At 50.0% G+C, this 16,771-nt stretch overlaps 1 protein-coding gene across 4 annotated transcripts in view; it reads right to left on the bottom strand.

Annotated features, from left to right (window-relative positions):
- Positions 1 to 1,026: 1,026 nt before the first annotated feature.
- Positions 1,027 to 16,771, bottom strand: part of LOC145339270 (dynamin-1-like protein) — a 29,511-nt gene continuing 13,766 nt past the window's right edge. For 2 of the 4 annotated variants that reach the window (XM_080183681.1, XM_080183683.1), the window contains 10 exons: positions 14,980 to 15,111; positions 13,831 to 14,037; positions 12,857 to 12,977; positions 11,934 to 12,089; positions 11,273 to 11,362; positions 8,725 to 8,823; positions 8,415 to 8,555; positions 7,274 to 7,383; positions 3,976 to 4,135; positions 1,028 to 1,521 (listed from right to left, as the gene is read on the bottom strand). In XM_080183681.1, coding sequence (XP_080039807.1) covers positions 1,465 to 1,521; positions 3,976 to 4,135; positions 7,274 to 7,383; positions 8,415 to 8,555; positions 8,725 to 8,823; positions 11,273 to 11,362; positions 11,934 to 12,089; positions 12,857 to 12,977; positions 13,831 to 14,037; positions 14,980 to 15,111 — 1,273 coding nt within the window. In that variant the 3' untranslated portion in view covers positions 1,028 to 1,464. Of the gene's footprint in view, positions 1,522 to 3,975; positions 4,136 to 4,831; positions 5,852 to 7,273; positions 7,384 to 8,414; positions 8,556 to 8,724; positions 8,824 to 11,272; positions 11,363 to 11,933; positions 12,090 to 12,856; positions 12,978 to 13,830; positions 14,038 to 14,979; positions 15,112 to 16,771 lie in introns of those variants that run through there. The other 2 variants (XM_080183680.1, XM_080183682.1) reach the window with 2 other exon arrangements.

The raw sequence follows: 16,771 nt of genomic DNA, 5'->3' as shown, positions 1-16,771 counted from the left end.
TCTTCTGGCGACCTGCACAATGGCACAATTCAGTTTGGTCACAGCCCTCAGGCAGGGTCCGCAGTGTTTAACTTCCTCCAACATTCACAAAATACAATAAATTACACACAACCAGAATCAGACACTGATACACACATCAGGCAACTGGATCATTTAACAGGCAAATAAACCACCCCATTGAGGGGAGAACAGCGAGGGGCAGGAAGGGCAGGCGAGGTAGGGGCAGGGAGGGCGGGCGAGGTAGGGGCAGAGTAGGGAGAAATCCGGGCAGCCAATGGTGGAGTGTTATTGTCACTGAGATAGTAATCCAGACAGCCACTGGTGACCCGGGTTCGAATCCCACCATGGCAAATGGTGAAATTAGAGTGTAATAAAAATCTGGAATTAAGAATCTACTGATGTCCTATTGTCGGAAAAACCCATCTGGTTCCCTTTAGGGAAGGAAATCTGCTGTCCTTACCCTGGTCTGGCCTACACGTGATTCCAGAGTCACAGCAATGTGCCCTCCAAGGGCAACTAGGGATTGGCAATAAATGCTGGCCCAGCCAGCGACACCCATGTTCCACAAATGAATTAAAAAATGAAGTGGGTGAAGTGGGAGGGAGAGGAGAGCAAGAGAGGGAGGCAACAAAGCAAGATAGACGGATACAGAGAGAGAGAGAGACAGAGAGAGAGAGAGAGAGAGACAGAGACAGACGGAGAGAGAGACGGAGAGAGAGAGACGGAGAGAGAGAGACGGAGAGAGAGAGACGGAGAGAGAGAGACGGAGAGAGAGAGACGGAGAGAGAGAGACGGAGAGAGAGAGACGGAGAGAGAGAGACGGAGAGAGAGACGGAGAGAGAGACGGAGACAGAGACATACAGGGAGACAGAGACATACAGGGAGACAGAGACATACAGAGAGACAGAGAGAGAGACAGAGACAGAGAGAGACATACAGATAGACAGAGAGAGACATACAGAGAGATAGACAGAGAGACAGAGATAGACAGAGAGAGATAGACAGAGAGAGATAGACAGAGAGAGATAGACAGACAGAGAGACAGACAGAGAGACAGACAGAGAGACAGACAGAGAGACAGACAGAGAGACAGACAGAAACAGAGAGAGTGATAGGCAGAGAGGGAGCGACTCTCCCCACACACAGTGTCTGACTGGATGGCGTGTATACAATGGGCAGACAGTTGCGGGACCTCAAGTGTTTCCCCCACCCCTCACTATCACCCACAGACTCCCTGAGATGAACAGCAGCCTGTGACATTGTGAGGACACGCTGGCAGGAGGCTGCTTTTGGCACAGGACACAAGGAGCAGGAGCAGTGCAGAGAGCGAGGTGGCTACTACAGTCCATTCACTGACACAAGGACAAATACAGATCTGTGCCCACAAAGGGCAGTGACAGCTCCCGTAGCAACAGGAGGGAGAGGAGAGGTGGGCCCAGTCTTCATTCCTCTCGCCTGCGCACGTTACCACAGCTGGGTCTCCCTGATCTCGGAGATAATCTGACTGGCTCGCTGCAGTGCCTGTTGGGAAGGAAGGGAGACAGATTTATTCAGAGGCAGTTATCCTTGCTGAGGAGGAAAGGGCGCAGTTTGGGCAGAAACCCTTTAGCAAGACTGGTTTTACCCCGTGCTCTAACAATTAAGAATCTACTGATGCCCCATTGTCAGAAAAACCCATCTGGTTCGTTTAGGGAAGGAAATCTGCCGTCCTTATCCCAGTCTGGCCACAGCAATGTGGGTGACTCTAACTGCCCTCCAAGGGTAACTAGGGATGGGTAATAAATACTGGCCCAGCCAGCAACGCCCATGTCCCACAAATAATAAAAGGCCACTTGGCCTGTTCAGCTCTACTCCCCCACTCGATGGATCTGTAACTCAACCCCACATTCCCACCGATCACCTAGTAACCCATCACCCCCTCCTCGTTAATTCAGAATCTATCCATCTCTGCCTGAAAAATATTCCAAGATTCTGCTCCCACTGTTGTTTGAGGAAGAGAGTTCCAGAGACTCCGAGAAAACATTTCTCCTCATCTCGCTCTGAAATGGGCCATTCCTTAATTTTAAGCAGTTCAATATTTTCCTACAGGACTTTTTTTGAAGGGGTAACCAAGAAGGTAGATGAGGGCAGTGCAGTTGATGTTGTCTACATGGACTTTTGCAAGGTCTCTGACAAGGTACCGCATGGTAGGTTTTTGTTGCATAAAGTTAAATCTCACAGGATCCAGGGTGAGGTAGCCAAAATGGATACAAAATTGGTTTGATGACAGAAGCCAGAAGGTGGTTGTAGAGGGTTGTTTTTCAAACTGGAGGCCTGTGACAAGCGGTGTGCCTCAGGGATCAGTGCTGGGTTCACTGTTATTTGTCACTTATATTGATGATTTGGATGAGAATACAGGAGGCATGGTTAGTAAGTTTGCAGATGACACTAAGATTGGTGGCATTGTAGACAGTGAAGAAAGTTATCTCCAGTTGCAATGGGATCTTGATCAATAAACCAGGCCAGGACTTATCAATTAATAGTAGGGTGTTGGGGAGAGTTACAGAACAAAGAAATCTAGGGGTACATGTTCATAGCTCCTTGAAAATGGAGTCACAGGTGGACAGAGTGGTGAAGAAAGTATTCAGCATGCTTGGTTTCATCAGTCAGAACACTGAATACAGGAGTTGGGACGTCTTGTTGAAGTTATACAAGACATTGGTAAGACCACACTTCAAATACCATGTACAGTTCTGGTCACCCTATTGTGAAAAGGATATGATTAAGCTAGAAAGAGTACAGAAAAGATTTACTATGATGCTACTGGGACTTGATGGATTGAGTTATAAGGAGAGGCTGGGTAGACTGGGACTTTCCTCTGGAGTGTGGGAGGCTGAGGGGTGATCTTATAGAGATCTATAAAATAATGAGGGGCACAGATCAGCTAGATAGTCAATATCTTTTCCCAAAGGTAGGGGGGTCTAAAACTAGAGGGCATCGGTTTAAGGTGAGAGGGGAGAGATACAAAAGGGTCCAGAGGGGCAATTTTTCACACAGAAGGTGGTGAGTGTCTGGAATGAGCTGCCAGCGGCATTAGTAGAGGCGGGTACAATTTTGTCTTTTAAAAAGCATTTAGACAGTTACATGGGTAAGGTGGGTATAGAGGGATATGGGCCAAATGCAGGCAATTGGGATTAGCTTAGTGGTAAAAACTGGGTGGCATGGACAAGTTGGGTCGAAAAGCCTGTTTCCATGTTGTAAACCTCTATGACTCCATAACTGACAGTAGGTATAGAGGGGTCATGATGTTTGTTAAGCAGAGGGTGATGGGTGCCTGGAATTCACTGCCCAGGTTGGTGGTGGTGGCAGACATCCTAAATGTTTTTAAACAGTACCTGGATCCACACCTTCAGTGCTGTATGCTACAGGGCTATGGGCCGGGTGCAGGAAGGTGGGGTTAGTTGGGGCACCTGGGTGTGCTTGGGCTGGCATGGACAAGATGGACTGAATGGCCTCCCTCTATGCTGTAACGCTTCTATGATTTGATGGGAGTCGGAAGGCAGGTGTCTGTCTGGATCTGTGTTGAAAGGGATGGAAGTCCAGCATCTATAACAGAATATCTGTTAATTCTGAAGGAGGATTTTTGTCTGTGGGGATATTGCTTTGAATTGGAACAACAGAGATAGCTAACTGTTAAGAATTATACTTTGTTGTGGTTAAGTATTTTAATTGGTAAAAGTTATGCTAATTTTTGTTACATTCTAACTGTGTTCTGAAATAAACTTTGTTTGATAAAAGCTTCCCAGTGGGTTACTGGAATTATACTTGAACTGAACCATATTATACTCACCCTAATGCCAAAATCAAATCTAAGAGCTGGGGTCTAGGCAAACTTCATAAAATACCTTGGAGTTTCTAATCTGGTTCCACGAGGGAGGGACGCACTGTGAAAGGATTCTCAGTAAAGGGCTGAGTTATCCTCGCGGCTTGCCTTACCTTTAGCATGTTGGCAGCCTCTGTGCGCTGAGCTGCCATGTCCTCTGACTCGGTCAGCAGTCCATCCAGGAGCTGGGATTTGTACAACTGTCCCACCAGCTCACTCTGCAGATTGTCCTTCACGTGATTGACTAGAAAATGCATCACTGTCTTCGGGACACTGCAACCAAATCAACACACCCCCATCATCATCTCACTCTGTCTGGGACAGACGGTAACACGGTGTGGGGATTGCTCGCTGCCCGCAGTGTGAGACTGAGCTACACACGCTGACATCTCGCTCTCTCTGGGCCGGTAACACGGTGTGGGGATTGCTCGCTGCCCGCAGTGTGAGACTGAGCTACACACACTGACATCTCGCTCTCTCTGGGCCGGTAACACGGTGTGGGGATTGCTCGCTGCCCGCAGTGTGAGACTGAGCTACACACACTGACATCTCGCTCTCTCTGGGGTGGTAACACGGTGTGGGGATTGCTCACTGCCCGCAGTGTGAGACTGAGCTACACACACTGACATCTCGCTCTCTCTGGGACAGTAACACGGTGTGGGGATTGCTCACTGCCCGGAGTGAGGGACTGAGCTACACACACTGACATCTCGCTCTCTCTGGGACGATAACACGGTGTGGGGATTGCTCACTGCCCGGAGTGAGGGACTGAGCTACACACGCTGACATCTCGCTCTCTCTGGGACGATAACACGGTGTGGGGATTGCTCACTGCCCGCAGTGTGAGACTGAGCTACACACGCTGACATCTCGCTCTCTCTGGGCCAGTAACACGGTGTGGGGATTGCTCACTGCCCGGAGTGTGAGACTGAGCTACACACACTGACATCTCGCTCTCTCTGGGGCGGTAACACGGTGTGGGGATTGCTCGCTGCCCGGAGTGTGAGACTGAGCTACACACACTGACATCTCGCTCTCTCTGGGGCGGTAACACGGTGTGGGGATCTCTCTCTTGTTGCTGCAGTGTGGGCTGAGCTTACACGCTGACAGGCGGGGCTCTGGGTCTGTGTGTACAGCCCCAGCACCATTCCTCCCACTATCAACACTCAGTATCCGTCTTCACAATACAGGAGGCCATTCAGTCCATCATGCCAGTGTGGGCCTTGGAAAGAGCTATCAGATTAACCCCCTCCCCTCTTTTATCCCCTGAAAAATACTGAGCAGCCCTGGTTTACCGCTGTCTGAGAGAGTCCCAAACACTCAGTCTGCTCGGAGAAGACATTTCTTCTCTGCTCCGTCAGAAATGGGGAATTTTGGAGTCTCTCTCAGGAAGGGACACATCCTCTCAGCAACCATCCTGTCAGGTCCCCTCAAGACCTTAAACGTTGTGTTTAGGTGGCCTCACATTCATCTAAACTCCAGTGGGCAGAGGCACAGCCCGCCTAACCTTTTCTCAGTGGGTAACACCCTCCCTTCCTCTTCCCCCCCACTCCCACAACCCAGGAATCAATCCAGTGACCTTCTGCAAACTGCTTCTAACATAACTATATGCATTCTTAAACAAGGGGACAAAAATATTGTACACCGCTCCACATGTGCTTTCAGCAATACCCTGTACTGCAGTGGGAAAAGCATCCCGGCTTCTGCACCTATTTTGTACTGTTCTATCCTTTTTATCTTTAGGCAGCAAGCAACTATAAAGTGTTGTGAATGAAGCCCATTCCATCACGCAAACCAGACTCTCATCCATTGACTCCGTCTACACTTCTCGTTGCCTCGGAAAAGCAGCCAGTATAATCAGAGACCTCTCACACCCCAGATATTCTCTCTTCCACCTTCTTGAATACAGGAGTTGAGATGTCTTGTTGAAGTTGTATAAGACATTTGTAAGGTCACACTTCAAATACTGTGTGTGCAATTCTGGTCACCCTATTATAGAAAGGATATTATTAAACTAGAAAGAGTGCAGAAAAGATTTACTAGGATACTACCATGTCTTGATAGATTGAGTTATAAGGAGAGGCTGGATAGACTGGGACTTTTTTCTCTGCAGCGTAGGAGTCTGAGGGGTGACCTTATAGAGGTCTATAAAATAATGAGGGGCACAGATCAGCTAGATAGTCAATATCTTTTCCCAAAGATGGGGGAATCTAAAACTAGAAGGCATAGGTTTAAGGTGAGAGGGGAGAGATACAAAAGTGTCCAGAGGGGCAATTTTTTCCCCTCTGGGTGGTGTCTGGAACAAGCTGCCAGGGGTAGTAGTAGAGGCAGGTACAGTTTTGTCTTTTAAAAAACATTTAGACAGTTACATGGGTAAGATGGGTATAGAGGGATATGGGCCAAATGCGGGCCAGTGGGATTTGTGTAGTGGTTAAAAAAAGGGTTCATGGACAAGTTGGGTTGAAGGGCCTGTTTCCATGCTGTAAACCTCTGGGACTCTATTCTACGATCGGGAAGATAGAAAAGTCCGAGGTCATGTACTAACCGACTCAAGAACAGCTTCTTCCCTGCTGCCATCAGACCTTTGAATGGACCTACCTCGCACTAATTTGATATTTCTCGATACCCTAGCTATAACACTACATTCTGCACCCTCCTTTCCTTCTCCCCACATACTCTATGAACGGTATGCTTTGTCATATTAGCGTGCAAGGAACAATATTTTTCTCTTTATCCCAATACATGTGAAGCAGAGATGGCCTAGTGGTATTACCACTAGACTATTAATCCAGAAACTCAGCCAATCCTCTGGGGTACCCAGGTTCGAATCCCGCCACAGCAGATGGTGTAATTTGAATTCAATAAAAAATATCTGGAATTAAGAATCTACTGATGAGCATGAAACCATTGTTGGGAAAACCCATCTGGTTCCCTTTAGGGAAGGAAATCTGCCGTTCTGTGACTCCAGAGCCACGGCAATGTGGTTCACTCTCAACTTCATTGGGTAACTAGGGATGGGTAATAAATGCTGGCGAGAAACACAAATGAATAATAAAAAAGAATCCCTTTGCAATAAAAGTCACAATTCCATTTGCCTTCCTAACCAACCGCTGTAACAGCGTGCTCATTTCTGAACATTCATTCAGCGGCACACCCAGGTCCCTCTGTACCTCATCTTGGCAATTTCTCTCCATTCAAAGAAGAGACCAGAGTTTGTCTCCTTTGATTCTACTGAGTGCACAGCTTCAGGTGGAAGCTCTGGATCAGATCCTCAGAGAAAGCCAACATTCTGAAGGAGCAGAGGAACACAGCGGATCCGGGGAAAGTTGCCCTTGCCTGTTGAGCAGAGGGAGCAACACTTGGCTGGGGTGTAGAGCTGGGGGAGAAGCCCCCCAGCTCCTGCTAACCCACCTGTCTTGAATGGTCTTGCGGACGATCAGAAAGTAGGACTTGATGAGCCTCTGGATGACCTCACAGTCACGCTGTTCCCTCAGACTCAGTTTGCGGGAGACCGGAACAGGCTGGAATGTACAGAGAGAGAGAGACGGTGTAGCCAGCCTGTAAAAACCCACTGCCCTCACACACAGCGCCCTGAGCACTGTACACTGTCACACTCCCCTCACACACTGCGCCCTGAGCACTGTGCTTTGTACAGTGTCACACTCCCCTCACACACCGCGCCCTGAGCACTGTGCTCTGTACAGTGTCACACTCCCCTCACACACCACGCCCTGAGTACTGTGCTCTGTACAGTGTCACACTCCCCTTACATACCACGCCCTGAGCACTGTGCTCTGTACAGTGTCACACTCCCCTTACACACCACGCCCTGAACACTGTGCTCTGTACAGTGTCACACTCCCCTCACACACCGCGCCCTGAGTACTGTGCTCTGTACAGTGTCACACTCCCCTCACACACCACGCCCTGAGCACTGTGTTCTGTACAGTGTCACACTCCCCTCACACACCGCGCCCTGAGCACTGTGCTCTGTACAGTGTCACACTCCCCTCACACACCACGCCCTGAGTACTGTGCTCTGTACAGTGTCACACTCCCCTCACACACCGCGCCCTGAGCACTGTGCTCTGTACAGTGTCACACTCCCCTCACACATCGCGCCCTGAGCATTGTGCTCTGTACAGTGTCACACTCCCCTCACACACCACGCCCTGAGTACTGTGCTCTGTACAGTGTCACACTCCCCTCACACACCGCGCCCTGAGCACTGTGCTCTGTACAGTGTCACACTCCCCTCACACACCACGCCCTGAGCACTGTGCTCTGTACAGTGTCACACTCCCCTCACACACCGCGCCCTGAGCACTGTGCTCTGTACAGTGTCACACTCCCCTCACACATCGCGCCCTGAGCATTGTGCTCTGTACAGTGTCACACTCCCGTTACACACAGTGCCCTGAGCCCTGTACAGTGTCACACTCCCCTCACACACCGCGCCCTGAGCACTGTGCTCTGTACAGTGTCACACTCCCCTCACACACACGCCAGCCCACCTCCCCTCGCTGCCCATGTGCCACACCAGCCAACTCACTGCGTCCAGCAGATTGACGACCTGGCCTTTGCTGGGGCTGGCATACGCTGATCCCGAGGGGTTTCGGGACTTCTCCTCAGACAATTTATCATCCGCTTTCTCCATCTTCCATTTCCGGGTCCCGTCCGGGTGAACCTCAGACTGAGAATAGAAATCAGAGTAAGAATTGCTCCAGAACAACAACTCACACAGCTATCTCCAACCCTGCATCCACCGCACCGGTCTGTGTCTGTGATTACCCCACATGGTGACCGTCCCCCGTGCACGGCGCTGACTGGTTGGTTGAACAGACAGTTTGAAAGCAGGTTACCTGGGAACTGTTGACCGAGGCTGACACCATGGCAGCATCGCTGAAGTCCGGGTGCTTGGTGTTAATATACGCTAACTCAATGGCAACAAGGTTGTGAACCTGAAGAATAAGAGGAGCCAGTGGGAGGACAGAGATCAGGGCGGGGGGGGGGGTTAGAGAGAGAGAGAGAGGCAGAAGAAAACTTTACTCAGGGACAGCGGACATACCCCTTCCACGTGTACAATCTCACCCCCACCCCCCACCACCCCGTGCCCATGCTGCTTCATCAATCACCGTCCCCCCGTCATAAGGTCAGGCGTGGGGATGTTCGCTGATGATTACACAATGTTCAACACCATTCCCCACTCCTCAGATACTGAAACAGCCCGTGTCCAAACGCAGCAAGATCCGGACAATATCCAGGCTCGGGCTGACAAGTGGCAGTAACATTCACCCCACACAGTGCCAGGCAATGACCATCTCCAACCAGAGAGAATCTCACCACCTAATCTAAGAGAGAATTCCCCCCCCACTATCAACATCCTGGGGGTTACCATCTTTGAATCCCCCACTATCAACATCCTGGGGGTAACCATCACTGAATCCCCCCCACTATCAACATCCTGGGGGTTACCATCACTGAATCCCCCCCCACAATCAACATCCTGGGGGTTACCATCACTGAATCCCCCCCACAATCAACATCCTGGGGGTTACCATCTCTGAATCCCCCCACTATCAACATCCTGGGGGTTACCATCACTGAATCCACCCCCCCCACTATCAACATCCTGGGGGTTAGCGTTGACCAAAAACTGAACTGGACCCAAACAGTTAGAGAGAGCCTGACCACCTCTCCTTAACATTCAATGCACTATCATTGTTGCAAAGTTGAGCTCATGAAGATGTGCAGAATGCAAGGAAAATGCTAAAAGGACAAAACATTGCGAGGTCCCTCGTTTTGTTGTAGTACTTGGAGTTTTAAAATGCAAAGTACACAGAGTTCCAGACTGAAATATTTGTGTCCAAAGCAAGGCAAAAGGATTGCTTTGGTAACAGGCTTGAGACATTTGAATGTTTTTGAATTTTTGCCCATTTTAAAGCAAGCACTCAGCTATCAAGAATCTTTCAGATTTGAATTTGATGATGTTGGAAAAAAAAAACCAATCCTGTTGTAGCAAAATTGATAGGTCATCACAGGCATCAAAACAAGCTCAAAGGGGAAAACAGTTAATTAGTCACTGCCAAATCGAGAGGGCCAGAGCAGCTCTCCAACCTGCCTTCGAACCAGCAAAAGATACAACATTTAAACATCACAGACAGAGGGAATCAATAGAAGAATTCCAAAATTTTCCAAAAGCCACAAAACTTGGTTGTATATTTTGAGTGTGACGGAATTCTAATATTACATTTTTGGTTAATGAATGGATATCGTATTTATTTGAACTGCATTCCAGTAGAATCTTATTTTATTCTGGATGTTACTTGTTTAGTTAAATAAATAACTTGTTAAGTGTTCATTTTAAAGTGAGTGTGGGGTATTTCTGTTAGTTACCCACTAAACATTACTGAAGGACAGTTCACACCTTCCCACACACTTTTAACAGAATATAAAATGAGGGATTCCTCTTTGGGGGCTTCGGCCTTATGTCTTAAAGGGGAAATACCTCTGCGTCACAACACCACCACTGAATCCCCCATTATCAACATCCTGGGGGTTACCATTCACTAGAAACTGAACCGGGACCCAGCCATATAAATACTGTGGCTCCCAGAGCAGGTCAGAGGCTGGGAATCCTGTGGAGAGTAATTCACCTCCTGACTCCCCCCAAAGCCTGTCCATCATCTACAAGGACACAAGTCAGGAGTGTGATGGAATCCTCTCCACTTGCCTGGATGAGTGTGGTTCCAAAAACACTCGAGAAGCTCGACACCATCCAGGACAAAGCAGCCCCACTTGATCAACACGTTAACCACAAACGCTCACTCCCTCCACCACCGACGCAGTGACAGCCGTGTGTACCATCTACAAAATGCACTGCAGCGACTGACCGAGGCTCCTTAGGCAGCACCTTCCAAACCCACCACCTCTACCATCTAGAAGGACAAGGGCAGCAGATACCTGGGAACACCCCCACCTGGAGGTTCCCCTCCAAAAGACTCACCATCCCGAATGGGAAATATATCAGCTGTTCCTTCACTGCGGCTGGACTCCCCTCCCTAGTACCACCATGGGTGTACCTACACCCTACAGGGACTGCAGCGGGTTCAAGATGGTAGCTCACCCACCACCTTCTCAAGGGGCAATTAGGGATGGGGGGGGGGGGGTAAATGCTGGACCCAGCCAGTGACATTCACAATCAAAGAATAAATAAGAGTAAAGAGTGATTTGAGTTCCAATTAATTCAATGGGTGGTTGGGATTCTAATTAGATTAGAGGTTGTTTAGGGTTCTAGTTAGATTAGAGGTTGGTTGGGTTCTAGTTAGAATAGTGGTCATTTAGCGTTCTAGTTAGAGGTTGGTTAGGGTTCTGGTTAACGCTTAGTTTTTGCAGTAGTTAAAAGCTCACCATTTCGTTAGTCACAGGTAGTCTCTTGCGGAGTAATCCTGTTACAACCTCTACAATCGCATCGTGTAACTTCGGAAAACGTAACAGCTCCTATGGAGAGAAGGGAGTGGGGAGTGGGGGGTAGTTTGATGGGGGGAGGGGGTAGAGAAAGGGATGGAATGGAGCAGAATGAGGGAGGTTGTCAGCAGGAGGAGGAAAGGGATGATGTGGTTGATGGAATGGGAGAAGGATGGGGATGTTGACAGGGCAAGGGTGTGGAAGGGGGAAGTTTGACGGGAGGAGGTAGGATGAGGAAGTTGACGGGAGGGATGCAGGAGGTTGGCAAGGTGGGTGGGGGATGGGAGAGGTTGCCGAGGGGGAGGGAAGGTGGGGCGGGAGGGTTTGAGGAAACAGCAAGATGAAAATTCAGACATTCCAGTACCATATCAAACTCAAACAAGTCTTCAAAAGTCTGACAGAATCATAGTGCGTGAACCCACAGAACTTTATGTATCAGAGAGCACACTGTATGACCCAACCAACTCCGTGTGTACTTGTGTTACCTGTATGTTGTATGATGCAGTTACCCGTGAGATATAGTCACCCACGTGTTGCATGTGGAACAGTTACCTGCATGTCACATGTTGAACCGTTACCTGTGTGTCACATGTTGAACAGTTACCTGTGTGTTGTATGTTGAACAGTGCTGTATGATTCTCTGCAGTTCCTCGTGTACCAGCTCCACACATCTCAAACCAGGTTCCTCTAGACGTTTGATCTGCCTCTTCACCAAGAGTTCGAAGGAAACCTCAGGCACAAAAAGTGCTGGTCGCGGACCCTGGGAGCAGAGCAGGGTTAGCACGTTAGCTGCAGGACAGCGAGCTGCCAATTCCCACGTAGCCTGGGGCAGCTCCCCAGTCTCAGGGTCAGGGAAACTGGACACAGGCAGTCTGTGCCCTTCCGTGAAGAATTCCCAGCATTGTCCACCCCTCCTTTTCAATCCGTAAGCACTCATCATCCCATCTTCCAGCATCAATCCTGTCTGACACCCAGCTAATCTCACAGAGCCCCCGCTAACACCTTTTACCTCTGGAACCCTGCTGCCACTCCACACATCCCTCCCTCCAATCTCTGCAAGGGGTTCAGTGCTGCATCACACTGAGTTTGAAGTGGAATATATCACCACCACATTGTGAATCTTGCTTCCTACTCACCGGCTGTCAGAGCGAGGAAAGTGACAACAAAGTGGATGCTTGGTATTATCTGTCTTTCTCGCTCTTCGTTGCTGCACTTTCAGCCCAAACCAACTCAACCTTTTCTTCTGAAGAAAGCTGCTTCTTTCATGTGATCAGATCAGTAACGTGGTCCTCCAGAAGCAGACAGAGGGCCAGACACAAGCACACACACCCAGACAGACACTCACCCAGACAGACAGACGTTCGCTCAGACAGACAGGCACTCAGCATGACAGACACAGAGGCACTCGACACACTCAGCCAGATGCTCGCCCACCTTGCCACACGCCTCCCCTCACACTTGCCCCACTCACCATTAACTTGGCCACACACCCCTGCACCCTCAGCACCTCCACCCCCACCACAGTACCGTTGCATTGCGGATGGCAGTGAGAACGTCTAGAGTTGTCAATCCTGTCAGAGGGTCAATGGATTCCAGAGTGCGTCCAAACGTTTCGTGAAAGATGTAACAGATCCGAGCTCCTCCACACCTGGAGCGAGGGACACAAATCAGGAACACAGCCTTCCTTTCTACAGTGTGACAGCAACAGACAGCCTGCTCCCCACTCCAGCTCCCCACACTTTACGCTCTCATGCTGCTCAGAGTAACCTTCGCCCCCGACCCCGAATGGCGCGACCTTCACCCCCCCAACCCCAATTGGCGCGACCTTCACCCCTCGACCCCGATCAGCTTGACCTTTGCCCCTGACCCCAATCAGCGCAACCTTCGCCCCATTGACCCCAATCGGCGCAACCTTCACCCCCCGACCCCAATCGGCACGACCTTCGCCCCCTGACCCCGATCGGCGCAACCTTTGCCCCCAACCCCAATCACTGTAACCTTCGCCCCCTGACCCCGATCGGTGCAACCTTCGCCCTCTGACTCCGATCACTGTAATGTTCGCCCCGACCCCGATTGCTGAAATGTTCACTCTCTGACGCTAATCGCTGAAACATTTGTTCTTTGACCCCGGGCTGCATAATGTTCGACCCCTGACTCCAGCTTGCGTAACCTTCACCCCTGACTCTGGTCTACATAATGCTTGACCCCTGACCCCGATCGATGCAACGTTCACCCTCTGACCCCGGTCTGTGTAACACTTGCTCCCTGACCCCTGTCTGCTTAACGTTTGTCCCCTGACCCTTGTTTGTGCAACATTCACCACCTGACCCCAGACTGTGTAACACTTGCCTCCTGATCCCGACCTGAGTAATTTGCAAACATCTTGCATTTCATTGCAAGATTTAAATCAGATAAAATTTTACCCCAGCCTGCATAACCTTCGCCCCTTGATATTTAGAGGCACACATGCACACCCCACCCTCCCAGGCAGTAAGGCTCACAGTTCAGACGTCTCAATGTTCCTGGCAGTCCCCTCGATGGTGTTGCAGTACTCAGTGGCGAACTTGGTGATGATCTGAAGCAGTGTGGCATTGTGATCCTCGATGGGGTGACCGTAACTATTCAGCATGGATTGATACTGGGATGTCAGAACGTTCACCCTGGTTTTTAGCTCGGGGAGGCAGTCCCGGATGTGATGCATCAGCAATCTACAGAGGAGGAGCCACAGTTAGGCAACTATTGGCAATTTCTGATCCATAGGAGCAACCCTGCATAAGACAAGGTGAAGATCAATGCCTCAGTTGCTGGTAACTGCACAAGAGTTGGTGCTGATATTAAACACTGCAAAGGATTTGTGTCTTTTTTAATTTATTTACAGGATATGGGCATCGTCTGGCATTTATTACCCATCTCTAATACCTCTGAACAGAGTGGTTTGCGAGATAATTTTAAGAGTCAACCACATTGCTGTGCCTCTGGAGTCACATGTAGGCCAGACCGGGTAAGGATGGCAGATTTCCTTCCCTAAATGGACGTTGGTGAATCAGATGGGTTTTTCTGATAATCATTAGAGTACAGCAGATTTCCTTCCCTAAAGGACATTGTCAGGAAAACCCATCTGATTCACCAACCATTCGAGTTTTAATTCCAGACTCTTCACCCAGAGGGTGGGGAATGTGTGGAATTCACTCCCACAGAAAGTAGTTGAGGCCAAAACGTTGTCTGATTTCAGGAAGAAATTAGATATCGCTCTTGGGGCTAAAGGGATTGAGGGAAATGGGGGCGAGGGGGGCATCAGGATATCGAATTCGATGATCAGTCATGATCAAAACGAATAGTGGAGAAGATCAGCGTACCACGATGCGCAGGATGTAACACAGCCACCGTTTTAAACTCCATGATGAGTTTTGGGATGTGTAATGGAAGCTCCCTAAGTAAACCAGTCACATTGCAATTCTGCTGCTCTCTGAGCAATGGTAGCACTGCAGCACCTCCAGCCGATTGCTCTTTACACAACTAGTGTCCCTGCTCCATGTGGAAATGTACACGGGAAATAAAGCTGCCAAGTTCCTTGGGTCTTGGGAAAGAGGGAACTGGGAGAGGGGCGGGAGCAGTGTACAAAGAGAGAGGTTCACTCCAAATCTTCTCACCTGTTCAGTGTTTTAGATAAATATTTGGTTCCATTGCGGTTTGCTAGTGACGGATATTTCTTCTGCAGGAAGGTCTGTTCATCCTGGATTGCATCAGCGATGCTCTTATTCACATTGATGTCGTGTTGACTCCTGCAAAGGAAGCCAGACAAGGTGAAACACAGCACGCATGGGCACACGCACACAGGCATGCACACACACGCGTGTACACAGGCACGGGCACGCGCGCACACAGGCACGGGCACGCGCGCACACAGGCACGGGCACGCGCACACACAGGCACGGGCACGCGCACACACAGGCACGGGCACGCGCACACACAGGCACGGGCACGCGCACACACAGGCACGGGCACGCGCACAGGCACGGGCGCACACAGGCACGGGCGCACACAGGCACGGGCACGGGCGCACACAGGCACGGGCACGGGCGCACACAGGCACGGGCACGGGCGCACACAGGCACGGGCACGCGCGCACACAGGCACGGGCACGCGCGCACACAGGCACGGGCACGCGCGCACACAGGCACGGGCACGCGCGCACACAGGCACGGGCACGCGCGCACACAGGCACGGGCACGCGCGCACACAGGCACGGGCACGCGCGCACACAGGCACGGGCACGCGCGCACACAGGCACGGGCACGTGTGCACACAGCGTCGATACCTGTTGCTGCAGATTGAATCTAATTTTCACAGGCATTGCATTGTGGCCACTGGATATTCTAGAAAGGAGGGGGTGAATCGTCCAGCAACTAATGGTGCCGACAACATTTTACAGTCACTGTTAAGTGCAAGGTGCTCAATGCACATAGAATCCAAACTAAGGATCCTTCATCACATCTCTCACTACAGGCAGAAGAATAAACAGGTCATTTTTCAAATGGCAGGCAGTGACTAATAGGGTACTACAGAGATCAGTGCTGGGACCCCAGCTATTCCCGAGATATTAATGATTTAGATGAGAGAGCTCAATGTACTATCTCCACATTTGCAGATGACACAAAGCTGGGTGGGAGGGTGAGCTGTGAGGAGGATGCAGAGATCCTTCAGCGTGATTTGGACAGGCTGAGTGAGTGGGCAAATGCATGGCAGCTGCAGCATAACGTGGATCGATGTGAGGTTAGCCACTTCAGTAGCAGAAACAGGAAGGCAGAATATTACCTGAATGGGTGTAAATTAGGAGACGGGAATGTGCAGCGGTATCCTTGTGCATCAGTCACTGAAGGTAAGCGTGCAGGTGCAGCAGGTGGTAAAGAAGGTGAATGGTACACTGGCATTCATAGCGAAAGGTTTCGAGTGCAGCAGCGGAGATGTCTTACTGCAATTATACAGGGCCTTGGTGAGGCCAAAGCTGGAGTATTGTGTGCAGTTCTGTTTTTATCTGAGGAGAAATGTTCTTGCTATAGCGGGAGTGCACAAAAGATTTACCAGGCTGATTCCTGGGATGGCAGGGCTGGCGTATGAGAAGAGATTGAGTCAGTTAGGATTGTATTCACTGGAGTTTAGAAGTATGAGAGGGAAACTCATAGAAATGTATAAAATTCTAACAGGGTTAGACAGGGTAGATGCAGGGAGGATGTTCCCAATGGTGGGAGAGTCCAGAACCAGTATCCATAGTCCGAGGATACAGTGTAGACCATTTAGTGGAGATGCCATTGAGAGACTTGTTACTGTGTAGACCATTTAGGACAGAGATAAGGAGACACTTTTTCACCCAGGGAGTGGTGAATGTGAGGAATTCATTACCACAGAAAGTAGGTGAGGCCAAAACATTGAATCTTTTTAAGA

This window comes from Carcharhinus amblyrhynchos, unplaced genomic scaffold (assembly GCF_965287045.1).
Source record: "Carcharhinus amblyrhynchos unplaced genomic scaffold, sCarAmb.v2.hapA scaffold_375, whole genome shotgun sequence".
NCBI classification, from domain to species: domain Eukaryota; kingdom Metazoa; phylum Chordata; class Chondrichthyes; order Carcharhiniformes; family Carcharhinidae; genus Carcharhinus; species Carcharhinus amblyrhynchos.
The sequence above is the reverse complement of the archived record's forward strand: the minus strand, read 5'-3'. Positions and strand labels throughout refer to the sequence as shown.